The sequence below is a fragment of the Melozone crissalis genome, unplaced genomic scaffold, assembly GCF_028551555.1.
Source record: "Melozone crissalis strain CALT ecotype California unplaced genomic scaffold, PUWL_Pcris_2 ptg000041l_1, whole genome shotgun sequence".
Classification (NCBI taxonomy): Eukaryota; Metazoa; Chordata; class Aves; order Passeriformes; family Passerellidae; genus Melozone; species Melozone crissalis.
In genome coordinates, this window is record NW_026535819.1 from 5,524,620 (window position 1) to 5,550,489 (window position 25,870).

General features: G+C 54.0%; 1 protein-coding gene across 5 annotated transcripts; it reads left to right on the plus strand.

Annotated features, from left to right (window-relative positions):
* Positions 1 to 23: 23 nt before the first annotated feature.
* SH3GLB2 (SH3 domain containing GRB2 like, endophilin B2) lies at positions 24 to 25,011 on the plus strand. Of its 5 annotated transcripts, XM_054284008.1 has the most exons (13): positions 24 to 127; positions 9,807 to 9,952; positions 10,264 to 10,392; positions 11,008 to 11,141; positions 11,601 to 11,693; positions 13,462 to 13,473; positions 15,222 to 15,284; positions 18,771 to 18,794; positions 21,268 to 21,357; positions 21,528 to 21,628; positions 22,120 to 22,134; positions 22,718 to 22,976; positions 23,620 to 25,011. In XM_054284008.1, exons 1-13 carry the CDS (start codon positions 24 to 26, stop codon positions 23,725 to 23,727), a joined length of 1,278 nt encoding a protein of 425 aa, XP_054139983.1. In that variant the 3' UTR covers positions 23,728 to 25,011. The 5 variants fall into 5 exon arrangements, with proteins under 5 accessions (XP_054139983.1, XP_054139979.1, XP_054139980.1 ...); XM_054284004.1 differs by lacking the exons at positions 24 to 127; positions 13,462 to 13,473 and adding an exon at positions 1,821 to 1,916 and having other exon boundaries at positions 9,811 to 9,952; XM_054284005.1 differs by lacking the exons at positions 24 to 127; positions 13,462 to 13,473; positions 22,120 to 22,134 and adding an exon at positions 1,821 to 1,916 and having other exon boundaries at positions 9,811 to 9,952.
* Positions 25,012 to 25,870: the final 859 nt, after the last annotated feature.

Genomic DNA, 25,870 nt, shown 5'->3' on the forward strand with positions numbered 1-25,870 from the left:
ACAATGGAAAAGGGCACTTGTGGATGCTGTGTGAGCTGCTCACAAAAGAATCCAACTTTTCTCTGACATCTGGCTCAGAGTCCTGGGGTTGGCCTTCATCCAACAATCCTCCTCCTGCAGGAAGAGGGGGAAAATCAGGTGAGTGAGGGGAGCACCCGCCCTGTTCCTTCCTGCACTTTACAGAACACACTCCAGGTCACTTGGAGCCGCGAATCTAAAATATCTTAGCAGCAGCAGCAGCAGCAATTCCTTTGTTTGTCCTACCAGCCACAGGGACAGATTCCCAAACTGCTCTACAGCAGCAGCACCCTGGGATTTGACAGAGATTTCTACATGTACCAGACCTGGCTGCACATGGTTGGAGGGATTTTGTTTGCAGTCCCCATATGACAAAAGTCCCAATTACCCCGAACAACCATACACACATTTTCGTTGCCAAAACTGCTTTCACACAGTTTTCTGTGCATCACAGAGAGCCACCAACCAAAGGGGGTTTGCCCAGGAGGTTTCACCGCTGCCATCGGGGCTGGGCAGGAAGGATGTGCTCGGGTCAAGGACAGAGCGACAGAAGGCGCTGATGTGTGACCCCAGAGGCGGTGACAGAGCCCTGTCCTGCCTGACACCGTCCCGGTGACAAAGCCTAAAGCCCTGCCCTGCTGACACCGTCCCGGTGACAGAGCCCAAAGCCCTGCCCTGCTGACAGCGTCCCCGCAGCCACTGCCCCGAGCACCCTACGGAATGTTCTCCGGGCAGCGGGAGCCCGCAGGGAGCGGACACCGGACACGGGCTCTGCCCACAAGGTTAAACACAACGTCCCGGCCACAGCAGGGATGGGGAGAGCAAAGTGCGAGGGATTTTGGGCACAGAAAGCAGCCCGGGGTTACCATACCGGCACAGGGAGCGCAGGCACCGCGGTACCAAGGCAGCGCCTCTGTCCGGGCATCTCCGCCCAGCCCTGCCCGCCGTAGGCACGGGGCGCTGGGGGTTCAACCCTCCGGCCCGGCGGGAGCGTGCCACGGGAGCCCCGCACCTGCACTGCAGCACGCTGGGCCCTGCAGGAAGGGCTCCCGCACCCCCGCAACATCCCCGCCATCCCCCGCATCCCCGAGCATCCCCCCCGCGCCCTCGGGTGCCTCGCACCGCTGCTGCATCCCCGGCCCCCGCATTCATTCATCCCGGGGGCATCCCCGTCGCTCCCGCACCCAGAGATCCCGCACCGTCCGCTCTTCCCACCCCCATGACCGGCTTCACCCGGGGGTCCCCAGCTCGGCGCTCCCCTCTGCTTCCCCCCCCCACTACCGATGGTGCGGCCCGGCGGGTCCGGTCCCCGCGAGCGGGCGCGGGCGGCACCACTCACCCTGGCGGGGGGGGCGCGCGGCCCCGCTCGGCGCCCTCTCCCCGCGCCGCGCGCCATGGCCGCGGAAGGGCAGCGTCTCCTTCCCCCGCGCCGCAGCCCACCCCGCGGGGGGCGGGGCCAAGCGGAGGTACCGCCCCCGCTTCCATTTCAGCCAATCAGAGCGGAGAGCCGCCGGCCGCCCCGCCAATCGGAAAGCGCCCGGCTCGGAGATACGGCGACGATCACGGCGGAGCGGGAAGGGAAGGGGAGGGGAGCACGGCGCGAGTTCCTATTGGTGGACACTGACAGCACCCTCCGTCGCCGCTGCTGAGCTTAAAGGGGCCCCGCCCACGCCCCCGCCCGCCGAGGCGCTGCCGGGGCTCACGGACCCTGTAAGAAGCCATAGCCCTTTTAAGAGGCGCGGAGCGGGCGTCACCCGACGCTATAAAAGGCGGCGGGCGCGGCGGGCGCGGTGACAGCGGGGGCGCGGCGCGGCCGGGGCGGCTTCGGGGCCGCCATGGAGTTCAACGTGAAGAAGCTGGCGTCGGACGCGGGAGTCTTCTTCTCCCGCGCCATGCAGGTGAGGCGGGGCGGGGCGGCACCGCCCGGAGGCCGCGGGCCGGGGGAGCCGCGGGTCTAGGCCCTGGCGGTGGCAGGGGGGCTTTGCTCGGGCCCGGGGAGGCTGGAGAGGGAGATCGGAGCTGGGCGGGCCCGTCTATGTGAGCCGGAGCACCGCCCTCAGGTGCACCCCCTCAGGAGCATCGCCCCGGCCGTGGCTCGGGGAAGGTCCTGGGGAGAGCCCCGGGGATGGCCCTCGGAATGGGGAGGGGATGCGGGGCACAGTCGTGCCTGGCGTTATTGACCTTAAAGGAACAAAGCTGTGTGGTCCGGCCTGCGGCTGCTTTGTCCGTGCCCAGACCCGCTGGGAAGGGGTGCGGGGATCTGGAAGAGCTGCCCAGGGAGGACGTGGAGTCTCCCACTCTGGAGACGTTCCAAAGCTACCTGGACGTGCTCCTGTGTCACCTGCTCCAGGTGACGCTGCCCTGGCAGGGGGCTCGGATGGGATGTTCTCCAGGGGCCCCTTCCAACCCCGATCACTGTGGGATCCTGTGGGACGGTCCCTGTCGCTGCAGGTGCCTGCACCTGTTCTGTGCTTCAGCCCCTGGGGAGGAGCAGGAGGTGCCAGCCCTGGGAAAACACTGGGACCATGAAGGGATGGGAAGGAGCTGCTGGGAGCCAGCAGGTCGGGCCTCACGGGGCTGCTGAGGCACCGGGACCATGCAAGGAAATGGCAGGAGCTGAGTTGGGGGTTAGGTTGGAATTACGAAAAGGTTCTTCCCCAGAGGGTGCTGGGGCACTGAACAGGCTCCCTGGTGAAGGGTCACAGTCCCAGGACCTGTAGAGCTCCAGGAGCCCTTGGACAACACTCTCAGGCACAGCCGGGGTTCTTGGGGCTGCTTCTGTGCGGGGCCAGGATCCCTGTGGGATCCCTTCAGTGCTCCCTGTGGGATCCCTTCAATGGTCCCTGTGAGATCCCTTCAATGGTCCCTGTGGGCTCTTCCAACTCAAAATACTCTGATAGTCACAAACTTGAGATCAGGAGCTTCTGGGGATGAAGGAACTCCCTCAGAGCTCTGAAGAAATTTGGGTGCACATAAGCAGCAGATGTGCAGCAGGTGATGAAGTTGAGCTCCTGAGTGTATTCATTTCTTGGGCATAGTGGGTGGAAAAACTGCTCTTGTTTGGCCAGGAGAGGAGAGAGGCAGGTCAGAACTGGTTGGGATCCTGTTTGGAAGGTGAGGTCCACCTGGTGGCTCTGGGACTGGGCTTCTTGCTCTGCCTATTGTGTGGGGGTGGTAAACAAAGAGAACAGAGCTGCCTCCTCCCAGACCTTCTGTGCAGTGGAGTAATTCTGGCTCTGTCCAGGACTGGTCTCCTGTAAACAGATATCCCTTCCTGCAGCCGTGCCAGTGAGTCATATGTTATGAAAAAGGGAGATATTAACTACAGGTGCAAAATAAGGAGCAGATGGAAAACCTAAAGATGCCGTTCTCATGCAAATGACCTTGGATGCAGAAGAAATGCTGGAGAGAAATCTTGTTTAGAAGCCTTATTGTAAGTCTCTGATAAGTGTTTTTTAGCTCCAAGGCGTAGGAAGGAGACAGGCCTGGGAACAGTGTCTGCACACAGTGATTCCAGAGCAAGGAGGCGTTCAGAAATCGTGGCTGCTGCCTGCTACACCTACTCCACCGTCTCGTACATGAATATTCATATGCCTAATTACAGTAGTAATTTCTTGAAACCAAATGAGCGCTGGCACTTGTGGACAGCGAGCGGTGTGTAAGGAGGGGGAGCTGGAAGGAAGAAGATCTCTGAGGCTGAAAACCACCTCATGAGGGGTCACTGCTGGGGGAATTCAGCCTTTTTGGGTGCCCACGGAGCCGTGGTGTGGGTGAGCCCTGCCCCATCTCCCCCAGAGCCAGCACTGACAGCTGAGCTCTGCTGTGGGCAGTAAGGGCTGGCTTTGTAGCCCTCTTTAGCACTGCAGATCTTCTAGGATGGGAATAAGCTGTCTAGAAAAAGCTGTTTTCTGTAGTGTTTGGAGATGCTTTCTGCAGCTCCAGGCATTTAACAAAGTGATGTTTTACTGGAACTGCAGCAGCTGGGAAATAAATGGACTGGCCATTATGTGCTGTTCCACTCAGACAGCATTTGCTCCTGCTGTCTGGCAGAGCTGTCTGACCAACACAGGAGCTTCACTTGGACTGGAATTAGGGCTCAGCCAGGGGGAAAGGAGACAGGGCATGGTCAGCAAACACCTCTGGGCTGGCTCAGGGCAGGAGCTGGTTTGGAATCTGTCAAACACAACCCAATGTACGTGCTGGAAGAATGATCTTGGACTAGGCTCCTCATGACAAAACCCAATCAAAACAGCTCAAACCCACTGCTTCCTTTACCTGGCTCTTCCTTGTTCATGCTCCAGTCACAGGGCTCCTTCAGAAAAGCAGAGCAGACAGGAAAGTTGGGGTAGGAAAGCAGTGGACAGCTCTGCTACCCTGGGAGTGGGGAATGAGCTTCTAGGCTGGGGCACTGCCAAGGTACAGGGCTTGTGCAGGGTTCAGCATTCAGCTGGGGATGGCCTCTGTTGCCACTTGCACCAGTTGCAGCCAGATCTGCACTCTCTGAGGGGATGCAGCACCTGCAGACAGACTCCTGACAGGTCACTCTTCACTTGAAGAAGGGCCTCTGCCTTTGATCAGCTGCACCTTCCAGTTATCATAAGTGGGTCTGATCCCAAGCCTTGGCCAGTGGAAGCTGTGTGGCCACACATTGGATTTCTCTGTTCTAGATAGGCTGCAAGCCAGGCTCTTTCAGGGAGCTCTGGAAATAATTGGGGTCTGTCTTTTGTCAGTTCTGATGTGAGCAGACTCTGGGTGAAAATGCCCAAGGGTGAATGCAGCTTTTGGGTGCTTATCCTGCCCAAATGTCATTACTGAAACAGCTAGAGGCTGACTTACTCATCCTGAAGCCCCTGCAGACAGACAGACAGACTCCCCCAGCTCCCTGAATTCTGGTGATAAAACACACTTTTATCATTTGTAGATGAAATAAACCCTCTGCTTGCCAACCTTATTGGTGCTCACACTTTAGAATTGGAGAGAGCAGAAGGTGACCCAAGGAAAGGACAAGGTCTTGGTGGGGACACAGCCAGGACAGCTGACCCAGGCTGCCCAAAGGGATATTCCACACCATGGGACATTGCTCAGCAATAAAACCTGAGAGAGAGGAGGAGGTGGGACATGATTACAGAGCACATTTGTCTTTTGGAGTAAGCTGGACATGGACTGAGGCCCAGCTTCCCAGGCAGTGCTCACACATCACTTCAGATGGGAAGAAGACAAGAACATCTTTTGGTTTCCTTTGCTTCCACACACAACTTTTTCTTCATTAAACTGCCTTAATCTTGAACTATGAGTTTTTTCCATCTTATTTTCAACGCCCCTGTTGTGCTGAGGAGGGAGATGATAGAGAGGCTGGGTAGCACCTCACGTCCAGCCAAGGTCACCCACCACCGCAGTGTTTTTCCTCTGCTGACTGCCTGCTCATGAGTTAACCAAGCTGTGCCTGTTAATGGCTTCCTTCTGTCCTCTAGCACAGTTTCACTTGGCTCCCAGCCTGGCTTTCCTGCCTCCTGGTGACCAAACACTTGGAGCAGACTCTCTATCTGGTCCAGAGTTGCTGAAAATCAAGTCGTTTTCAGATGCTGAGTGGCTGTGGCTTCTTTCCTACTGCAACCCTGTGCAAAGAGGGAGCCAGATTTGCTGAGCTGACTGTGTTGTTCTTTTGATCACCAAAAGAGTAAATGTTACTGTGTTTTGGGCATTTTGAGTTATTTGGAGTCTTTGAAAAAACCCAACAATCTAAATCTACTGGCAGCTACAGGAGACTATGCCTGGTTTAAGTCTCCTGGCCTCAGTTTGATCTTTGTAATTTAAAGTGGAAAGTCATAAGTAACATCCAGCTGGATAAAAATGGAGACCCTGCAAGTGGTACAAAGGCCTGAGCTCTGCCCCCAGATCCTCTGCAAGGGGGCTGCAGCCACCCTGTCAGAGATACAGCATGGGTTTTTATTATACTGGGATTTTATTCCCCTTCTAAGGAGAGGAAGGTGCTGGTGCTTTCAGCATGGGCTATTTTAAAGCCAACTCTGTCAGGCCCAGCCTGTCTGATCTGTACCTGCAGTGCAGAGGGGCCCCTCCAGCTCAGCACTACTTGCTGACCCTCCTGACACCCCAGATTAGTGTCAGCCAACTCTTTTGGGGAAGGGGCTTTTCCCCAAGCTGTGAATGCCCTAAGTGCAGTCCAGCACATCCATGCTCCTGTTGGGCCTGTGCCCCAAGTGCTGCTTTCCTGCTGGGTCACCCTATTTGTCCACCTGATAAAGCATCTCTTGTTCCTGCTGGCCAGCCAAGCCTCCCAGAGGAAACCCAACCTTTGGCTGAATTATTGATGTCCTGGAATGCAGCACAGCTCTGCTCTTCCTGGAGAGTGGCCCTGACAAAAGGCTGCCCTGCATTATTAAGCAGCTGCTCTGGGTCAGCTGCAGGGATGTTTCCTGCAGGGGAGCAGCCTCAGCACGGCCACCTGGCTCATGATCCCAGGATGTAGAGCTGGGAATTGGTTCAGGGCTGTTGACCCAGTCCTCAGGTTCTAGAAGACAAATAAATGGGAGTGGTTCTGCCAGGGCAGGATGGAGGAGCTGGAGGTTCTTCTCAGCTCTGCAATTACCTGTGCTCTGCCAGCCCTGCCCCTCTCCCCAGGGATCTGTAACAGACCAAGCCTGTAAATCAGCTTGATAAAACCCAGTATCACTGCCATTTTTGGCAGTCTGTTGTAAAAGACAGCAGTGCTTCTAGTCTGGGAGCAGCAAGATATAAAATACTCAAAGTCTGTCTTTTTACAGTCAGGAGGCTTGAGAGGATGATCAGTTCATTTCTCCTGCATCTCTTGGTGTCACAGTGAAATATTTTTAATCAAATTTCTGTTATGAAAACAGATTCTCAAGAATAGAAATCCTTTACAGAGGAGTTCTGCCTGAAGTGCTTGAGTAGCCAAATTTCATAAACTGCTGTTCTTCTACCCTTCTTTTACTGGGCAGCCAGGTAAGAAGGGAGCAGCAGCTGAGATCTGTTGCACCCAGAATCTCAGATTTCCACTTGCAGCAGACAAAAACACAAACCAGCTCCTAGGTCAGTGTAATTTACCTGTGATCTTCTGAGCTGGCTGTGCCTCCAGAAGCTTCATCTGATCCCATGGCAGGCTGCTCCTGCAGCAAGTGGTCCTGCTCTCCCTGCACTTCATGGCACATCCCCACCACTGCTGTCAAGTCAGGTGGGTTCTCTGATAGGTCTGAAAAGTCACATTAGAGATCAAATTGAGCTGGATCAATGATTCTGTGCACAGGGGGGAGGAGAAGGAGGTAGCACTGGACAGGGACAGCACCCTGGGGTCACTGCAGTGAGGCACCAATCCCCCAAGGCTGTGCCTGGGCTGGGTTCAGCACATCCAGCTCCTGGATCAGGGGGACACTGAGGGAGTTAAGGGTCAGTGGAGCCACAGCCTCCTGTGCCTTGCACCCACTCCATGCCCTCCTTTCCAGCCCTGAAAGAAAGCCTCAATAAGAGATTGTTTTGTGGCCTGACCCTTTGGAACCAGGGGCTGTGGCTGAGATTCCTGCCCACCCTCCCTTTCTGGCATTGCCAGGCATCCCAGCCTTGCTGTGGTCCTGGTGCTGCCCTCAACCTTGTTGCAGGACAAACAGCTTCAGTGCCTGACTTAAGAGTTGAGTTTCTGATTTCTGGCAAATGCTGAGCTGTGACCCCTGCACTGGGTTACACAAAACAGGCCCAGAGGACAGTGATGCCAAAGGTGTCACTTGCTAATAGAGCACAGGACCCCAGAGCTGGAGTGTTCAGGACAGGGGCAGCAGCACTCTGGAGATGCTGGAGTGATCTGGCACTGCAGCAATGCTGTAAGAAGCTGACTCAATTCAGCTGAATAGAAATTGGGTTTAGGTTTGACAGCTCCAGGGCAGATGCTGGTGCAGGATAAGCCCAAACTGCAGGAAAAAGAGCTGGACTTGAAAGTGAGATGAGGTCTCAAAATGCTGTCTGGGAAAGGGGGGGTGGGAGAGACTTACCTTTGCATCAAAGAGTCTTGTTTAGGAAAGATCTTTAACAGATGACTCAAGAATTGGTGCCAGATACCTGGGAAGTCCCAGTTTGCTGCATGGCAGTGACTCAGCCCAGCCTGGCAGAGTCTGAAAACAGCCCTGGGCTCCCAGACAGAGGAGAGCAGCCTCAGCCACTGAGAGCCATGTGTGACCCCCGGAGAAATCACAGCCCAAACAATGCAAACACCCTTTCACAGTGAATCTGCTTTTACCCAGGGGACCATGGCAAGACCTAGGTGAAATTACGTGGCAGTAACCAGGGGCTGCTGGTGCAGAGAGCAGGGACAGGATCCCTGTCCCTGCAGCTGAGGAACTGTCCCTGCAGCTGAGGAATTGTCCCTGCAGCTGAGGAATTGTCCCTGCAGCTGGGGCTCTGTCACCTCCCACATCTGACAGAGCACTCCAGTGCATGGTGCCAAACAGGTCGCTGTGTAAACATACCTGGAGGCCTTGTATATCTCAGCCATCTGGTAACAGGACTCCAAGGGCTGTTTGCCCCTGCTCTGGGCTCTCCTTATCTCACTTGGTTCCCAGCATTGGGCTGGGTGAGGAAGGAAAGAGCTGGCCAGGAAGCCTTTCAGAAGGGCAGCAACCCCATGGAAGGGACATCTCAGCCCACCTAGAGCTGAGCTCTGGAGGAGGGAAGCAGAGAGGAGAGGGTATCAGTGGTAGATGAGACAGGAGCTGCATTTCATCCCAGAGCTTTAGCCAGGCTGTGATCTTTGGCATCTGCCTGTGCCAGTACTGCACAGCACCGTGTCCTGGTGACTCAGCAATGGCATCAGAGAGCAGTAACAAGGGTTAAGGGACAGCTGGAGCCTCTGTTAGACCCCAAATAGCACAGCTGTCCAAAGGGTCTTTTGGCATGATCCAACAAGATGCTGGTTCTGTCAAGAGCAGGAATTCAAAATACACTGAAATCGGCCAACTTCACTGAAAGGAGTAAGTGGAAAATGGGGATGGGAGGAGAGGGAATGGGCTCTTCTCTCAGAAATCCCTCAAGGAAGTAATGGAGAGTGTCCAGGCCATCTGAGGCTGCATCTGACAAACCTGGTCAGGTGCCACTGCCCAGTATGAAAACACTGGAGACTTTCACCACCTAATTCTCCCTACTGCTAATTTTAGACTTAAAAGGAATTGCAGAGTGAGGGATTGTCCATTGCCAGTATGAATCTGAGTGCTGAGAAGAGCTGGACAGTGTTGTATTTCAATTCCCTGCTTCAGACTGTGTCCCAGAAGAAGAGTCACTTGCTGAAAGTGGTTTTACCTAAATCCTGAGTTTGAATCTCCTGATTTCAGATGGTGGTGGCATTCCTGACCCCTTGGGTTTGCAGGACACAGAGTTGGTCAGTAGGAGATGAAGGGATTTAGCACCTTCCCTCACGTGAAGGATGTCTGTTGCTCTCCTGCATGAAGCAGTGGAAGCCATGTGCATATTTAAATAGATCCCTCACAACTGGACTATTTCTGTACTAGATCTTATTAAAAGTTACTTATTCTGGAATACCTCTCAGACCTGGAGTCTATTTTTAGCCCAATGCTTGTTCTACTCTTGGGCAAAAATTTGCCCTCTTGCCCTGAAAGATGCCTGGGAGAAAAGAATGATACCTTGAAGGGTTTTTAGCTCTATTCTAAGGTAAATACACAAGACAAAAGCAGCTTCAGTGTCCCTTATTAGCTCTCCAACACACTGTAAATCTGCTTTGGAAGAACAGACCTAATGACTGCCTTCTTCCTGCAGTTTACTGAAGAAAAGCTGGGCCAGGCTGAGAAGACTGAGCTTGATGCCCACTTTGAAAACCTCCTGGCCAGGGCAGACTGCACAAAGAACTGGACAGAGAAGATCTTGCGTCAGACTGAAGTTCTGCTACAGCCAAACCCCAGTAAGTCCAGCTTCTCCTAAGGCTTGAGGGACAAATGTCACTGAAAGACATGGCCTCTGGCAGGGTTTGTGGGGTTTGGGAGAAATGTGTCCTTGCAGGGCCTGTCCTCCTTCCCTGAGCAGCTGAGAGCACCTCACAGCCTGGCAGGGACCCCTGCTCCTGGCACTGCTGTCCAGTGCATCCCTGAGGACTGCATGGGCTGGGCTGTCATCATCCCCAGTTCAGGGGCCCTCTGAGGACTGCATGGGCTGGGCTATTGTCATTCCCAGTTCAGGGACCCTCTTTCAGCCTCCCTGCTGTCCCCACTCCAGGTGCCAGAGTGGAAGAGTTCCTGTATGAGAAGCTGGACAGGAAGGTGCCTTCCCGGGTCACCAACGGGGAGCTGCTGGCACAGTACATGACAGAGGCAGCCAATGACTTTGGGCCAGGGACACCTTATGGTAAGTCAGCCTGGCTAATGGAGAAGTCCTGGGAATCCATCCCTGTTTTGCATTGAGATGTTTGCAGCAAGCCCTTCCTGACCACACAGAGCATCTTCCTGCTCTTAAATCCTCACAGCACACAGCCTTCACTTCCAGCTGTCCTTGCCCCTGCCATGAGCTTTGTTCCTGCTCTCCAAATCAATAGCTGTTCAATAGTGAGTCCTGTTACAGCCAGAGCAGCTGTGGGTGCATCTATAGCCAACCCTGCCTAATCAACTCATGTTTTCTGCTCTGGTGCTTTTTAATTTGCTGCTCTGTTCCTGTGCCTGTGTTTTACGAGGCAGAGAAGGATCAGTCTGCGCAAGCAGGTAGAGCAGTAAAATCCATCAGTGGCATGAGTGCCTCAGGTAGATAAGATCAGAGCTGCCCTGGGAGCAGTGAAAAGATGCCTCAGGCCAGCAGCAGAGTGGGTAGGGCTGGAGCTGGGCTGGGACAGGCACGGTCACCTTGCCCAGGCCAGGTACAGCTGTGCCTGTGTCCCCCAGCACGGCAGTGTGGGAGCTCTGGCTGAGCTGGCTGAAGCCAACACGTGTTAATTGGTTTCTCTGGAGCTGAAGGTTCCTGTTGTTGCAGGAAAGACTTTGATTAAAGTTGGAGAGACTCAGAGGCGCTTGGGTGCAGCAGAACGGGAATTCATCCGCTCTGCCTCCATCAGCTTCCTGACCCCGCTGCGCAACTTCCTGGAGGGGGACTGGAGAACCATCTCTGTGAGTGTGCCACCAGGGCAGGGCAAGCTTGTCACAGCCCTGGAGACAGGGAGGGCAGGGGGAGAGGGACACAGTGCTAAGAGAACCCCTTTTCTTTCTCTATGATAAGGGATAACTCCATAGCTCTCCCCTTAAACAGTGCAAGGATGAGGAAGTACCAGCCCTAGATCTGCTCAGGTTCCTCCTCTAATAAGGAAGAGTTGCCAGCTGATGTGCATGAAAAAGTAACTCATTTCCTCACTCCTGCAGCCTGTGGGCACCACCCATCACAGGCTGCCCTGCTTGCAGGAGGTTATCCTGTATCCCTGGCAACCAGCCCCAAAACTCTTGCTAAGGAGATGAGCATAGCAACTGGTTCTTTCTCCCTGGCATGTTTTAATAAAGAAATAGATTTGATTCCTAGGTGATAGCACACCCCCTCCTCAATCCTGCTTCTGAGCCATCTCCTGTCCCTTGCAGAAAGAGAGGAGGATCCTGCAGAACCGACGCCTGGACCTGGATGCCTGCAAAGCCAGGTTGAAGAAGGCCAAAGCTGCCGAGGCAAAAGCAGCGGTAACTCCTCCCCTCATTTCCCTCCCCGTCCTTCTGGCCCCAGGGCTTGGCTCACATGGTCAAAAATTAGGTTACCCTGCTGTGTCCTGTCTCTGGCAGGCATGGGTGGGGGAATTAATTCCTCATGTGGGGTGGAAGGGAGCTGGAGCAGGAGCCATGTGCCTGTTTGAGACAGTTCTGAGCTTCTGGGGTCTGGAAACTTGCACTTGACCCAGGCTCCTGCCTCCTGACTGATCAGGGTTGCTGATGAGTTGTGCTAGTAACTAAAAGGCTGCATCTTCTGAGGACTTGCTGATTTTCACAGGGGATGTTGAACCAAGGCAAGAGAGAGCTGAGCTGGGAGGTGCACAAGGGAAAGGCTGCTGGGGCTCTGCAGCAGTGCCAGCCTGTCAGACCAGTCAGGATTCTGGCAGCTCCCAGGCAGGAGTGCTGTGGGAGCCTGTAAGGGGTGGCCAGGGTCAGACTGGCTGCAAGGTCTGTCCCTGAGCCTCTCTGCTCACTCAGTTCATGGTGCTCTAGTTACAGCTTGTCTTGCCCTCTGGCTTTGGGGAATTCATCCCACTGGGCACTGATGGGTTCCCTGGAGGGCCTGGTTGGAGCTGGTTGTCATCCTGTGCAGCTCTGACTGTTGGCACAAGGACCTGCCAAGTTCTGCTCTTGCCTTGGGGCCAGGAGCTCAACTGGCAAATGTGTGCAAGTCAGAATCAGGCTGTCCTTGTCAGTGAGACCTGGGCTGCACTGGGATACCAGCCCTGCTATGAGCCTGTTTCTAACCATCTGCCAGCTGGGCCTCTCTCCCTGGGTAGCCAGTTCCCAGGTGTTTTCCCTTTCCTCCAGCTCCAGTTACATCCATGGCAGATGGGGAAGCTGTGCTAAGCTCAGCAGCCCTGACAGAGTGCTCAGACCTACACAGGACAGCTGTGAACAGAAGTAGTAGCTGCCCTTTTAAAAAAGCCTCCTCTAATCAGTCAGGTCCCACAGATCCTCTGAAAGTAACTTCAGGAATCCCCCATTCCCCTTCTGGAGGGGACAGTGCCCCCAGTCTCAGGGGAAACTGGTGGCCATTGCTTTATCTTTATGGTCAGAGCAGGAATTCAGATGCCTCCTGTGCTTCCTCCCTTTCCACCCTCCTTACCTTGCTCCCTACAGGAGATGATCCCAAGGCCTCTCACCTGCACACACTCTCCTGGTTTAGGGACTCCCCTGTAGCTGGAAAAAAAAAAACTTTGTTTCCCACTGGAGCTTTTGGGGTGTCCCAGGCAGGTGCAGAGCCAGTCCAGGCTTTCAGGGTGTCCTCCCCAAGGTGAAACACTGAGCACAGCAGCAGATCCATCCAGCTGCTGCTCTGGGGACCCATCTGTCACCCCAAAGGGGGAGTCCCTGGGTTCTGGGTGCCTCCCTGACTGCTGGATGTCAGGGTGGAAGCTCCCAGCAGTGGGGAGAGCTGCTCCCTGTGCTCTAAACACCTCACCTGGATCACAGCATTCCCTGTAACCTGCCTGGAGTCCTGTGCCACACCTCCCCATCCAAGCTGAAGTATCCCAGCTCTCCCAGCTCACCTCTCTCTTGCTGCTCTTTCCCCTCTGTAGTGCAAATTCGTGTTCCCACAGCTTCTGTCTCCTGATGCCCCTGGAGCTGCTGCCCAGACCTGTGAGCTGCTGTGGAGCACCTGGGCTTGTGCATTTCCCACAGACTCTGTGCTTTGTCCTCCTGTTGATGCTGTTTTGTTTACTAACCTTTTTGTTTTGTTTCTTTGTGATTTGCTCAGTGTGAGGGAGATGTGAGTATTGACTGTGCTAACAGTGCTGTGATTTTTTTTTTTTCCTTTAACACCTCTCATTGTCTCTTTCCCATTTTTAAAAAGAAAATTCATCTCTCCTTGGTCCCTTTGGGACTGGCCCTGGAGCATGTTCTGAGCGTGATCAGGGCTGTGGCTGCCTGGGGAAGGTGCTCCAGAAGGGTGGGAGTGTCAGAGGCTGCCTGCAGCCCCTCTGGAGCATCCCTTGGGTCCATCCACGTTGCTGCAAGCAGTGCTCAAGAGAGGCAGGGGCTCCCCAGAAAACCCCCTGGGGTCGGGTGGCCAGTCCCTCTCTGGAAGGGCAGCCCAGAGACAATGACAGGCAGGATGATCTGGTTGTGCTGCTGTTCTGCCCCTTTTCCCCATTACCAGAGTGGAAGGGGGAGGGAGGTGGGTCCCTTTTGATCACTGCTTGCAAATTCAACTTCTCCATGCACAGAAGTACAAGAGAAGCTTGCCTCCTTCATCCCATGTGCTGTGACTAGTTTTGGGACCCCCTGGAGACCAGGGAATGGGAGGAGAGGTTTCTGCAGTTGCTCTTGATCTTCAAAAACCAAAAAGCATAAGCAGCTATTTCTCTGAACCATCCTTTCTCCCCACAGGGAGGAGTCCAGCCTACTTGCTATGCTGGCCTCAAACCTCACTGGTGCATTTTTCTCCCTATATTCAGGTTTAACTTGCATAGGAATTGCTCCTCCTTATTCCTTCCTCCAGCCATCCCTAAAACTCCTAAATGGTATGAAAAAGAAATATGGTTGGGACAGCCTGACTGCTCTTCCACACACTGGTCACTCATTCCAGCCGGCTGCTTGGGCCCAGCAAAGTGGGTCAGTGTGTGTAAGTGGATCTGGGTGAGAGCAGAGAGATTAACCTGGGAGAGGGCCTGAGGGGATTAACAGCAGAGCTGGGATGCAGCAGGACTGTGCCAGCCCTGCACAGCAGCCTGTGTGCAATAGGGCTGGCCAGGAGGGTTCCTGGTGGTGTTGGTTTGTTCTTTAGGTAGTGCTGCCATCCCAGGAGCAGGCCTGGTCTCACCTGAATAAAAGCACCACGTTCTGTGGTGGGTAGTGAGCCCAGAACTGGGGGGGATGGACTGGATCCATTGCACTTCCAGGGAGGAAACCTCCAGAGTGCTCAAGTCTTGGTGCCCCAGGGCAGAAGTTCAGCTATGGAGAAAGGGGTTTGGTTTGGAGGTTTCCTGACCTCTGGGATGAAAACTCCTGCACTGCCTTTGGCTAGACCTGGCTTGGCTAAGCCATGTGCCTTCCTGGAAACTGCAGATCTGGCTCTGTTAGGAGGAAACGTGGCTTGGAGAGAGTGAGAGCAGTGGAAGGCACTGTGGGAGGGATGCTCCAGTGCTGGCAAACATTCCTGCTTTAAGGGCAAGGCCCTGTACAGTGGCTGTAGGAAACCAGGGGAAGGGAGGTCCTGCCCACAGGACTGAGTTAATGCAACAAGAGCAACCTGCTGGCTGCAAGGGAGTGGGAATGCCTTTGGGATGGTGCTGTATGAGCTGACAGCTGTCAGTACAGAGTTCCTAAGAGCAGGAGTGTCTGCTGTCCAAGCACCAGCTGTGGCTGCACAAAGCCAGGAGACCTCCTCTCATCAGAGTCTGAGCGAAGCTCCCAGCACAGGCAGGAAAAAAGCCACTGGTCTCTTGTTCCAGCCATCACCCAGTGACTACTGATGGCTCCTTGGTGCCTTGTACATGACCCTCTATTCCCCCCCAGGCTGTGCCTGACTTTCAGGAAACCAGACCTCGTAATTACGTGCTCTCCGCCAGCGCATCAGCGGTAAGATCACTGGGTACTGCTCCTCCTGGATCCTGCCTCTCCAGCCTCCTCCTGCCCTCTCTCTACTTGACTTAGGCCTAGTGCTCTGCTGTTTTCAACATTTTAATGTGACATGGGCTGCCCAGGCTCTGACTCGGCCTCCAGGATTCACATCACCCCTCTGGGGGTGCCTGCTCAGGGTCTGGCCCTTTGCAGCTGGGTTTGCTTTCCAAACCAGCTCCCCTGCCAGCCCTCCTCCACATTTCCAGTGGGGATCTTCTGATGGTTTTGTATTGCTAGGGGAGCAATTGAGAGGAACAACCCCCAAGAGTGGCCTTTCTGGATGGTTCCAGCTGTACACTGGCAGTATCACACAAATGACTGCCTGATCTGCACTGTGGTATCAGAATCAGAGGCTTTGAAGCTGGTCAAGAGAAGCAAAGGTGGAGGAATCTCTCTGCCACCAGTGTCAATAACATTGAGGTTTGTCTGTTCTGCAAACAGAGGTCATTTTTTACAGTTTCAGTGTGTTGGCAGCTGTTGCACAGCCAGATGTGCCCGGGGTGGGTGAGCAGCCCACTGTGTCTCCACTCTTACACTGAGTGGATGTTGGCCAAGCAATTGACTTCCCATGCTGTGTTCATGGCTCCCCATTGCACAATGTCACATTTCTCGTTAAAATGTTGAAAACTGATCATCTTGCTTCCTAACCAGCATTCAGAACAACACTGATGCCTGCTAACGGAATAATCTGGGAGTGGGATCTGCTGATATGAAAAAGGACAGCCCAGCCTTCTCAGAAACAAAAAGCACAATGGAAACAAGCTGGATTTGGTTAATGGGGAACCCATCCCACTTGGAGCCAGAGGTGTGACTGAGCTGACAGCATCAGTGTTAGTTCCTAGGGGGATCTGTCCTGACCTTCTTGGAGAGCAATGCTGGGATCAGAAACAGCTTTGCACAACACTAGAAAACAATTCCATCAGTCCCAGGCTCAGTGAGGAGAGTCCTGCAGAAGAAGCTGATGCTGGTGGTGCTGCAGTTCTCCTGTCTCCTCGTGCAGCTCAGAGCCAGCCTGTGGCTCTCCTCTTCCCTTGGGAAGTCTGTTCTGAGGGACTGCAGGGAAGCTCTGGGACACCCAGAGGAGAGAAGCTGGGCTTTCCCTGCCTCTGAGCAGAGCAGGGCTAAAGCACAGCTGAAGACAAGCATTTGTACAGACACTCAGTTGGACACGTCCAGCCCTCGCCAGAAATTACCTTGGTCTGTTCCTGCTCTATTGCAGAGCTGCTCTGGGGAGCAGGTGCCACATACAGGAACTTTACAGAACAGATTTTGTGAGGTTTTTTAGGCAACAGGTGGCTACCCTGGGACATCTGTGCCTAGCTCAGTGCTGCCTCATCAGGCTGTGCTGGTGCTGGTGGCACTGGGCAGTGAGAGCAGGGCTCTGGGAGAGCAGCCAGCACTGACCCAAGGGTTTTATTGCACAGCAGGGCCTCCTACCAGGAGTGCCTGTGGGAAATGTGCTGGCCTGGCCAGAGTCAGGCCTTGTGGCTTCCAAAACTCTTCCAGAGGCTGCAGTTGGTGGCTGAAGGGCCATCTGAAGTCCAGCTGCACTGGCAGGGGTGACATGAATTGCACTTTGCATCTCTAATTAGCAGCACACAGGCTGAGCCCAGGCTGCTCCCTGGCTCTGTACAGGCAGGGCTGCCTGGCTGCAAGCTCTCAAATCCCAGCATTCATCCCAAAGGGTCAGGCACTGCAGCAAGGTAGGAGCTCTTCATCCTGTTGCTCTGCTTTTCTTCCAGGCCAGAGTCCTTGTGCTACTTCTTAGTGTGCACTGAGAGTGCAGAGCAGTGGCTGCTGCTCACCTGCTCCTTTCTGGAGGGAGGGGTTGGTTGTGCCCAAGGGAACAGCTTTGTCTTACAGGTGAGCAAACAGGTCAGCTCTCTCCTGGACCACACCTGCCCTCAGCTGGGCTCTGATTTGGATTCTAAATTTACTTTGTTGGTTTTGGAGAGGTGGATAACATGGTGCTTTCATTTTTTTTTTTTCTCCTTCCACGGCAGGAGGGCTCAGATGGAATTAAATCCAAGAAAAAAAAGCACCTCCCTTGTTTTGTATGAGTTGGAGGCTGAGGAGCCATTTCTCCTCTCTCCCACACTGACCTTTTGTTTTTGTGTAAGAAGGTGTACATGAGCTGTGCAAACCTGAATATCCCTTTCTCTCAGCCCCTGCCATGTGCTGTACTCCTAGGAATGACTCCAAGAAAAACAAATTGAGTGCCTTAAAGGGGATTCCTCTGGCTTGAGCTGGGGTGCAGGAAGACAACAGCAGATCATGGCCTTCTCTGCCCTCTGAGCTGCCCAAAGAGGAGCCACAAAGAGTCTTAGCCCAGGGATAGATCTGGGCAAAGCTGGGCTGTCCCAGAGCACCACAGGGTTGGATCTGGATGTGGCACAGCAAAGGCAACAGGGGAGAAACAAATCTGGCCACAAATTCACCTGAGGGCAGCTGGTGAGCAAAGCTCAGCTGGGAGAGCCTGGGCCAAGCAGAGCCTGCTCTCCCTCTGAGCCCCCAGTGCAAATCCAGCTGTGCCTGGTGCCCTTCCCAGGCCTGCAGAGCTGACACTGGGTGGTGAAGCTGAGCTCCACAGGGCTCATTCCCCTGGCCCTGCTGGTGTGGGTGCTGCAGGCTGCTGTGCTCCTGCATCTGGGGGGATTTCACATTGCCAGGACTGTTGGCTGCTGAGGAAAGGCCAAGCCAAGGACCTCTGGGAAGGATCAATGTGTTTTTCTGTTTTTCTGGCTCCTCTCTCTCCCTTTGCCATTGCTGTGTGTGATTTCTGTTCATTGTTTCGTGTCCTGAAGCCAGATCCCACCAGCAGCTGGAGGTGTGCAGTGTTCTGCTCCTCAGGTGTGCCCCTGAGGATGAGGAGAGCAGGGAGGAGCTGTGTCATGTTTTGCCTGGCTCAGAGGCAGCTGAAGGAGCTGTGTGATGTTTTGTCTGGCTCAGAGGCAGCATCCAGCCCCTGCTTCCTCCTTGCTGTGCCTGAGCAGGCTGTTGGCACCGAGCAGTGTGGGTTATCCCATTTCTCTGCACTGTGGGTGAGGAACATTTGCCTCTCTGTGGCCTGAGCTCAGAAAGCTCACTTGCCTCTCCACAATCCTACAAAAGGGCTGTCCCCCAGCAGCAGCCTCTGCAGCTCCAGCACAGTGAGCCTGCTGTGCAGAGGACTCTGCTGTGAATCCCTTTTCCCTGGAGCCCATGGGATGCAGTGGCTGTAGCAGCCCTAGCAGGGACTCGCTGTCCCATTGTGGAACTGAGCTCCAGGGTGCAGGGATGAGGGGAAGGGGCATGGATCTGGCAGCTGCTGTGGGTGAAGGGCTGGCTTGTCCTGGAGCTGGCCTGCTGTGCCCATGGAGGGTCCCTGCTGTTGGTGTCAGTGCCCAGTGCCTCACGATGTCTCCAACACTGATCTCCTCTCCTGTTGCTCTGTGGCCCCCACAGCTCTGGAGCGACGAGGTGGAAAAGGTGAGTACCCAGCTGGGATTGTGCTCAAACCTTCTGGGGGTGTTCTGAGGACAGGGCTAATGTGGAACCGTGCCTGTTCCCTGGCAGGGAGGGTCAGGGGCTGCTGCTGCTGTTGTGTGCCCCAGCCCTGATCCCTCTGGGTGGTTCAGTGCAATGGCAGCAGCTTGGGATGAGCCATGGGCCCCTTGGCTGTCCCTGGTGGGAGACACTTCCCTGTGTGGTGAAAGGAGGCTCAGAGCCCTGCACTGTGTGACAGGAGCAGAGGTGGTGGCTCAGGTGTGACCAGCTCTGCTCCTGTGGCCAAGGCTCTGATCCTCCATGTGCCTCTGGCCTGACCCACCCAGCTGGCTCCTCACAGAGCTGCAGCAAGGACAGAGCACATCCCCAGCTGCTGCAGGGAGCAGCTTGCTCAGGGGAGAGGTTTGAAGCCTCATGGAGTTGATTCTCTGTGGATGAGCTGCACTTACCCTTCTGATCCATGGAGGCTCTGGAAGGGAAGTGTGACTTGTCCATGAGGATGGATGGAGGGTGAGACCAAGGTGAGCTCTGTGTGGAGCCCCAGCACAGCCTGGAGCTTCCAGAGACCCCTGGGCTCCTGTTCTTTCCCACCTCAAACACCCCCAGCAGGCATTGCTGTGAAGCTGAAGTGCAGGATGGCAGAGGTTCTGTGTGCTGTGCATGACAGCAGCTTGTTGCTGTTACTCCAAAGGCATCTGCAGAATGGACTGGCTGTTCCTGACCCAGCCCTTCCTCTTATTAAATCCTTCAGTCCCTCAACCAAACAAGCTGGCTACAGTCAGCTATGAGCATGCAAGGATCTGTTCCTCTGTCCTCTCTTTGGGTTATTCTGCTTGGATAGACTGAAGTGTGTAAGTAAATGTTGCAGTTCTCCTTTCTTGGAGAAGCACAAGACTGGAAGAGGCCTCCCAGGTCACCATCCGGCTCTGGTTTTATAGGAAACTGCATCCTGCAACTGCTCAGAGCTGGCAGGGAGAGGCAGATCCCAGGCAGCACCAAATGGAGCTGGGTCTGCCTGGCACAAGTTTAAATAGCTCTGAAGGCTGGAGCCTCAGCTCACAGGAGCAAGAATCACTTGGTGTTTTGAAGGCATTGCACTGTTGTTTTCTGTTACATTCCCCCTTCTCCTTTAAATAATCCCTTTCATACAGAGGATGCAAGAAAATAGATCAGTTGAGTTGCAGCTTAAAATAGACAAATCTGATTATAAGACAGTCAAAGCATTTCATTGTTGTAGCCTGGCCCTACCCTGGTAGTGCTGCTACCCCCAGCAGCACCTCCAGCTTGTCCTGCTGGGAATGCTGGGTCTCCTCTGGGGTCACCAGGGATGTGGCCTCTGCTCTGTCAGCCTGGCTGGATCAGCCCTCTGGGCTCAGTTCCAGACATGCCAGTCCTGTGCCACAATGGTCAGGGCATTCCCAAAGCAGCAAAAGGAGCCCCTGCACCAAGGCAGCTCCGATGGCTGCACACTCCTGGAGGGGGGAAAGGATTCTATTTCCTGTGAGCTGGAGCTGGGTGGGTGTCACTCTTCTGTGACAGTCACAGCTCATCCCAAGAGGACACCAGCCCTCTGGAATTAAGGAATTATTAAGCAATAACACCAGAGAACATGTGGGGATGCTTGTCACCCCTTTCATCAGCAGGAGGGGAGAGCCAGCACCAGAGCACTTGGCTGCTCCAGCACTTCTGAATCTCCTTGCCAGGATCCACCTGGGTGTTCTGGTCCTGCAGAACTGCCCCAGTGTAAATGCTTTGTTTGATGGCGAGAGATGGGTCTCCATGTGAGTCTGTCTCTGAATCCCCAGAGCTGCTGTGGAGCTGCCTGCTGTTCACCAGTGTTTAATTCCTCCTAGCTCAGAATCAGTAACTAGCCCCAAAGGAGACCCTTGGGTAGAAGTTGGATGGGGATGTTCATCTCCATTGCAGATTTAATTAGCAGCAGCAGTTTGGTAAATGCTGCCTGGCCTCAGTCTTTGTTCTGTGGTGATAAAAGCAAAACCACTGCACTTCAGAGAGAAGCCTGGGGAGGCTGTGACATTCCTGTGCCTGCAGGTGCAGAAATAGGGGATTAAAGGGACCAGAGCTGGCACGGGACTGACTTCCCACATAACTCAGGATTAACAAAGCCTCCCCATCTTCATGTTCTAGTCTTGTGGGAGTAGGAGCTTCCTTGCTTGATGCACCAGTTTTGAGCTGCCATTCATTCCATCACCTGCAGTGGTCCAGTGCAGGGTTAAGAAGGAATCAGGCTGAGATGCAGCCAGAGGTCTCTGGGATCCCAGCCCAGGCTCTCCTGTGCCTGCTGCTCAGTGTCACAGGGGGATCCTGCTGCCAGGGGTGTGGAGGGGGTGCAGAGGGTGCCCAGGGCTCTGCCTTGTGCTGCCAGGGATGTGGAGGGGGTGCAGAGGCAGCTCAGGGCTCTGCCTTGTGCTGCCTCACCCTGTGCTGTTTGCAGGCGGAGCACGAGCTCAGGCTCACCCAGACCGAGTTCGACCGGCAGGCGGAGGTGACCCGGCTGCTGCTGGAGGGCATCAGCAGCACCCACGTGAGTCCTCCTGGGCTGCCAGGCACCACAGGGGCTCTGGGCTCCTGGAGTCCTGCATGTGCAATAGAGGTGGTGAACTGGGGGTACCTCAGGGCAGCAGTAGCTGCAGCAAGAGGGTTTCTGTGCCTGGCAGCCAAACTCAGCCAAGCTGATGGTTCCTTTCCCTGCAGGTGAATCATCTTCGCTGCCTCCACGAGTTTGTGGAGTCTCAGACCAACTACTATGCTCAGTGCTACCAGTTCATGCTGGATCTACAGAAGCAGCTGGGCAGGTAAGACAAGGGACTGCTTTTACTTCTCTGGGGATTATTGATCTCCTTACCCCCAGCTCAGGGCTCTTTCTCCCTCCCATCATAATGTTGGGCAGAAGTTATAAATTGCCCTCACAGCTCTGACAGAGTTTCTGAGTTTACAGTGGCGAGCAGTCCTGGTGCTGGCGGTGCATTTGGAGCAGGCTTTGCCACTGGATTTTTACATTCCTCTCAAAGCATGATGGCCATGGGAGTTTGAACATTCTTCCTCTAAATTAGTTAAATCACACAGGACTCAAATTCCTGTTGCCAAGCAATGAGCCTGAGCATGCTCTGCTGCATCAGTAACAAATCCCAGATTCCACATTCAGTGCTGCTGGCTGCACATCCCGTGGGGTGGGCTGGGATGTTCTGCCTGGTCCTGTCACACCAGCACAGGCCTGACCCAGGAGGGGCTGTTGCCTCTACGTGCTCACTCACACTCCTGTTCCATTCTTTTTCCATGCCTGCAGCTCCAAAGGAGAAATGTAAGTATGATACTGGCCAGGATGAGCTCTGAGGGCTCTCCTCCCCTCAGTGACTCTGGGATCTCTGTGTGAGCACTGCCAGGGCCAGAGCTGTACCCCCTTAGATAACTGAGCCTGAGCTCCATCACTGTGTCTGTCTAGAGAGCCTGCAAAGCCTGGGAGCCTCCAGCTGTGTTACCCAGTTCAACAGCATCAGTGCCCATCCCTTTCCAGAAGAATTAGCAGGCAGAACAGGTAACAGACTGTGTGAGAACAGGGCAAGGACACAGCACAATGGACCCAGTCAATCAGAGGCCAGAGCAGCACCTGCCCAGCCCCCTCTGCAGTGCCATACATCAGTCTGGAACTCTGCAAGTGCTGAAGCAGAGCACTGGAGTCACAATGGGCAGACAAATGTCACCTGCTCAGCCTCAGCACCTGAGAACTGAGGGTGTTTCCCCACATGAAGGGCAGTGTGGGTGTGCTACAGCTGCCTCTGTAACTCTTGAGCATCATCTCTGCAGAGCAGCTGCTGAAAGGAAGAGCTGATGGTGGATCCTCAGGCTGGAGCCTCTCTGAACTGGGCTCTTTTCTCCCCTGTCAGATTTTCAGGTACGTTCGTGGGCAACGCAGAATCCGCATCTCCTGCAGCCGCCGCCTCTCCTCCTGTTGCTGCTGCCACCCTCCCTGCTGTGCCTACCATCCCAGTGGTGCCCACAATTGTTGGGGTGCCCAACACTGTGGCAGAGGGTGTGCTGAACCCCAATGAAGTCAAACCTCCTGCCAGTGGGACACGCAGGGCCAGAGTCCTCTACGACTACGAAGCAGCCGACAGCACCGAGCTGGCACTTCTTGCAGATGAGGTTGGTGCCTTTCCTGAGTGTTGGCTACAGCTACCCAGCAGCCCATGGTGTGCCCAACAAGGACTTTGGTTCCTTTTCCTGCCCCTAAAACCTGCTTTATTAATAGAGTCTTTTCCTGGATAGCAGTATCTGCTGAGTTGCAGTGAGCTTGTGCTCACAACCATTTACTATTTACATCACTCAAACAACTCCTCCTGCTGAAGCCCAACTGTACCAAAAATCCTCAATATCCAATACTCAGTATCTTCACTGTGACCCTCAAATACAGCTCCCTTATCCAGAGCCATGGGATAAGCTGTTGGCTGGAGGCCTGCTCTAATCATGCTGAGAAAAAAAGAAAAATCAGCAAGTTGGAAACTCTTCTGTTCTGTAGACTGAACTTCCATATTGAGAAGGGATGACATAGCAACATGTAAAAGTACCTTGAGTCACTTTGGAGAATGAAAAAGCAACAGGGACATCACTGGGCAGTTTTCCATAGATCTTGTGTTAAAGCTGCAGAGAGCTTTAACACAGGGAGAGGGCACAGATGGCTGCTAAATGAACTTCAGGAATTATTGTTCTTTCAGTCCTCATCTGACTGAACTTCTTGGCTCTGTCTGCAGAGTAAGGTCCTGTCTAATGTGCTGTCTTCTCTCCCCAGATGATCACTGTGTACAGCCTGCCAGGCATGGATCCAGACTGGCTCATAGGGGAAAGAGGGAACCAGAAAGGGAAAGTTCCTGTCACTTACTTGGAACTGTTAAGTTAAATGTTAAGGAAGAAGAATGTACAAGCAGAATGCACCCCTCATCTGGCACTTCCAACGTGGATTTCCTCATCCGAGACCATTGCTCTCTTCAGGGTCGACACTCCATTGCTCATACAGGAATTGGGGGAAAGAAGTGGGAACGCTGTTCTGGTGAGGTTTTGGGAAAGGGCTGATGGCACCCAAGACTGAATTGGTTACTACCAGTGCAGCCTGCTTTGAGGTTAGTCCTGATGGCACAAGATTCCTTGATTTCGTTTTCCCTCCCCTGCCCTAGTCCTGTTCCTCCCAGTGGCTTTCCTGGGGTGAGGGAGCTGTGTCCCTCAGCAGCTGCTCACCACTTACACTCCCTGTGTCAGGTGTGGGTTGGTGCCTCTCTGCCCCTCCTCCCTTCTCCAGTAGAATTGCCCAAGTCCAGCCATTGAGCATTCCAGCAGGGAATGTCCCACACCCCCCCTGACCTGTCCTGGCACACCAGGCAAGGAGGCTGCAGTGAAATTTAGGAGCCTGTTAAGCCCACCCACCCTGCTGTCCCCTGGGAGCCCAGCAATGCACAGCTGGCCAGAGCCACAGTCACTGTCCTGGGGCTGGAGGCTCCCACCTGCCCCTGTCCCCTGAAGCTGGAAGATTTCTTTGTGAAGACCAACCTGCTACCGTAGGGCCTAACCCCAAACCTCTGTGCAAGGGACCATGCATCTTGCTTGCATTTCCTCTGGGAAATTGCTCTTGGACTGCAAAGTTTACAAGCCTTTTTACAAGCTTTGCTCCCTGTGTTATTGTCCAGGCTTTTCTTTCAGTGTGTCTGTCCAGGCATGTTTTAGCCTGACTTTATTTCCACCCTGAATCACTGATTTAATGAATGTTTCCCCTCCCATGTCAGCAGTGAACAGACTTGGTGCATCCTAGTGCAGAAAGGGACAGTCCCAGCTGCTGTGACCCCCAACAAGGAGCAGTTCTTGGCCACACACACTCCAGAACCCAGCTTAGCCCAGGTGTGTGTGTGCCTGCTCACTCTGGAATGAACTCTTAGCTAGAGCTCACCTAAAGGACTTGCACTTGATGTGTCACAAGTTTTCCACTCAAGCTGGATGGAAGAGAAACTCACCTGCACCAAACTCTGTTCACATCCTTCCCCAGGTATGTCAGAACTAACTTTGCTTGTTTATTGATCTTTTGCACTTTCCCCAAAGGTTTTGTGACCATTCTAATGTAACAGGGCACTGAGCACCTGTGTTTGTGGGGCTCATGGGTTTCAGCACTTATTTGCCAATAAACAGAACTGCCTGACCTCCTGCCTCAGCATCTTCTGTGGGCTCAGGGCTGTCCTTGCTCCTGTAAGCAGGGACACAAAGGAGCAGCTCAGGTGAAAGCAGAGCCCTCCTGCTGCCCCAGGCTTGGAAGTTGAGGCTAAAAGCAAAACAAAGCTGCTCATCCTTCCTGTCCCACCTGACGCTCCCAACACTCTGTCAGAGCCTTGTGGTTCCTCTCCCAGCTGCCACATCTCAGTTGTACTACAGCTTCAGGGGCTCTGAGAAACAACAGCTCCTCCTGCACTTGAAGCAAAAATAGAGCAGCAGGATGACTTCAGCTGCTGGGAGACCCAAGTGCTATTCTAGATCTAACAGACTTTTTGAGTTGTTATGGAAACTAGATCTGCTGCTAATCTAAAATCCTAAAGTCTTGTCCCCAACACCCAGCTTGGAAGGAACTCCTGGGAAAAGAAGCTGTTGAAATGCAGCAGTAAAGCTTGGCTGTTCTAGTTAAAGAGAACAGGAAAATCAAATGATGTTGCTGTTCTAGTTAGTTTTAAAACTGCCAGGACTACCAATCTCATAGTCCTGATCTATTAGAGATCTCCTCCTGTCTATTTCCCTTCCAGCATGTATATTTTCCCCAGGCCAGTGACATCCCTGTTCCTCTGTTATTCCTCTCCTTGGTACATTAAAGCAGCAGCAGCTTAATGAAGCAGAAAATGGTCTCTTCCCTCAGAGCAGCCAGAGGGAATTCTCTTCCTGGCACCAGCACTCTGTTCCCTCTGCAGTAGGAAGAAAAGCACATGGAACATCTATTGCTGCTCCTGACTCTGCACAGGGAGGTGACAATTGTGCTGCTTCTCTGCAGATGTCAGGGGACATCCTTGGCTGGA

Bases quoted from the DNA above. Each gene is read 5' to 3' on its own strand.
- SH3GLB2 (XM_054284008.1), top strand. From the start codon at position 24: ATGCTGTGTGAGCTGCTCACAAAAGAATCCAACTTTTCTCTGACATCT. The intron at 10,393-11,007 runs GTAAGTCAGCCT...CTGTTGTTGCAG, and splicing joins TGGGCCAGGGACACCTTATG to GAAAGACTTTGATTAAAGTT. The intron at 22,977-23,619 runs GTTGGTGCCTTT...TTCTCTCCCCAG, and splicing joins TGGCACTTCTTGCAGATGAG to ATGATCACTGTGTACAGCCT.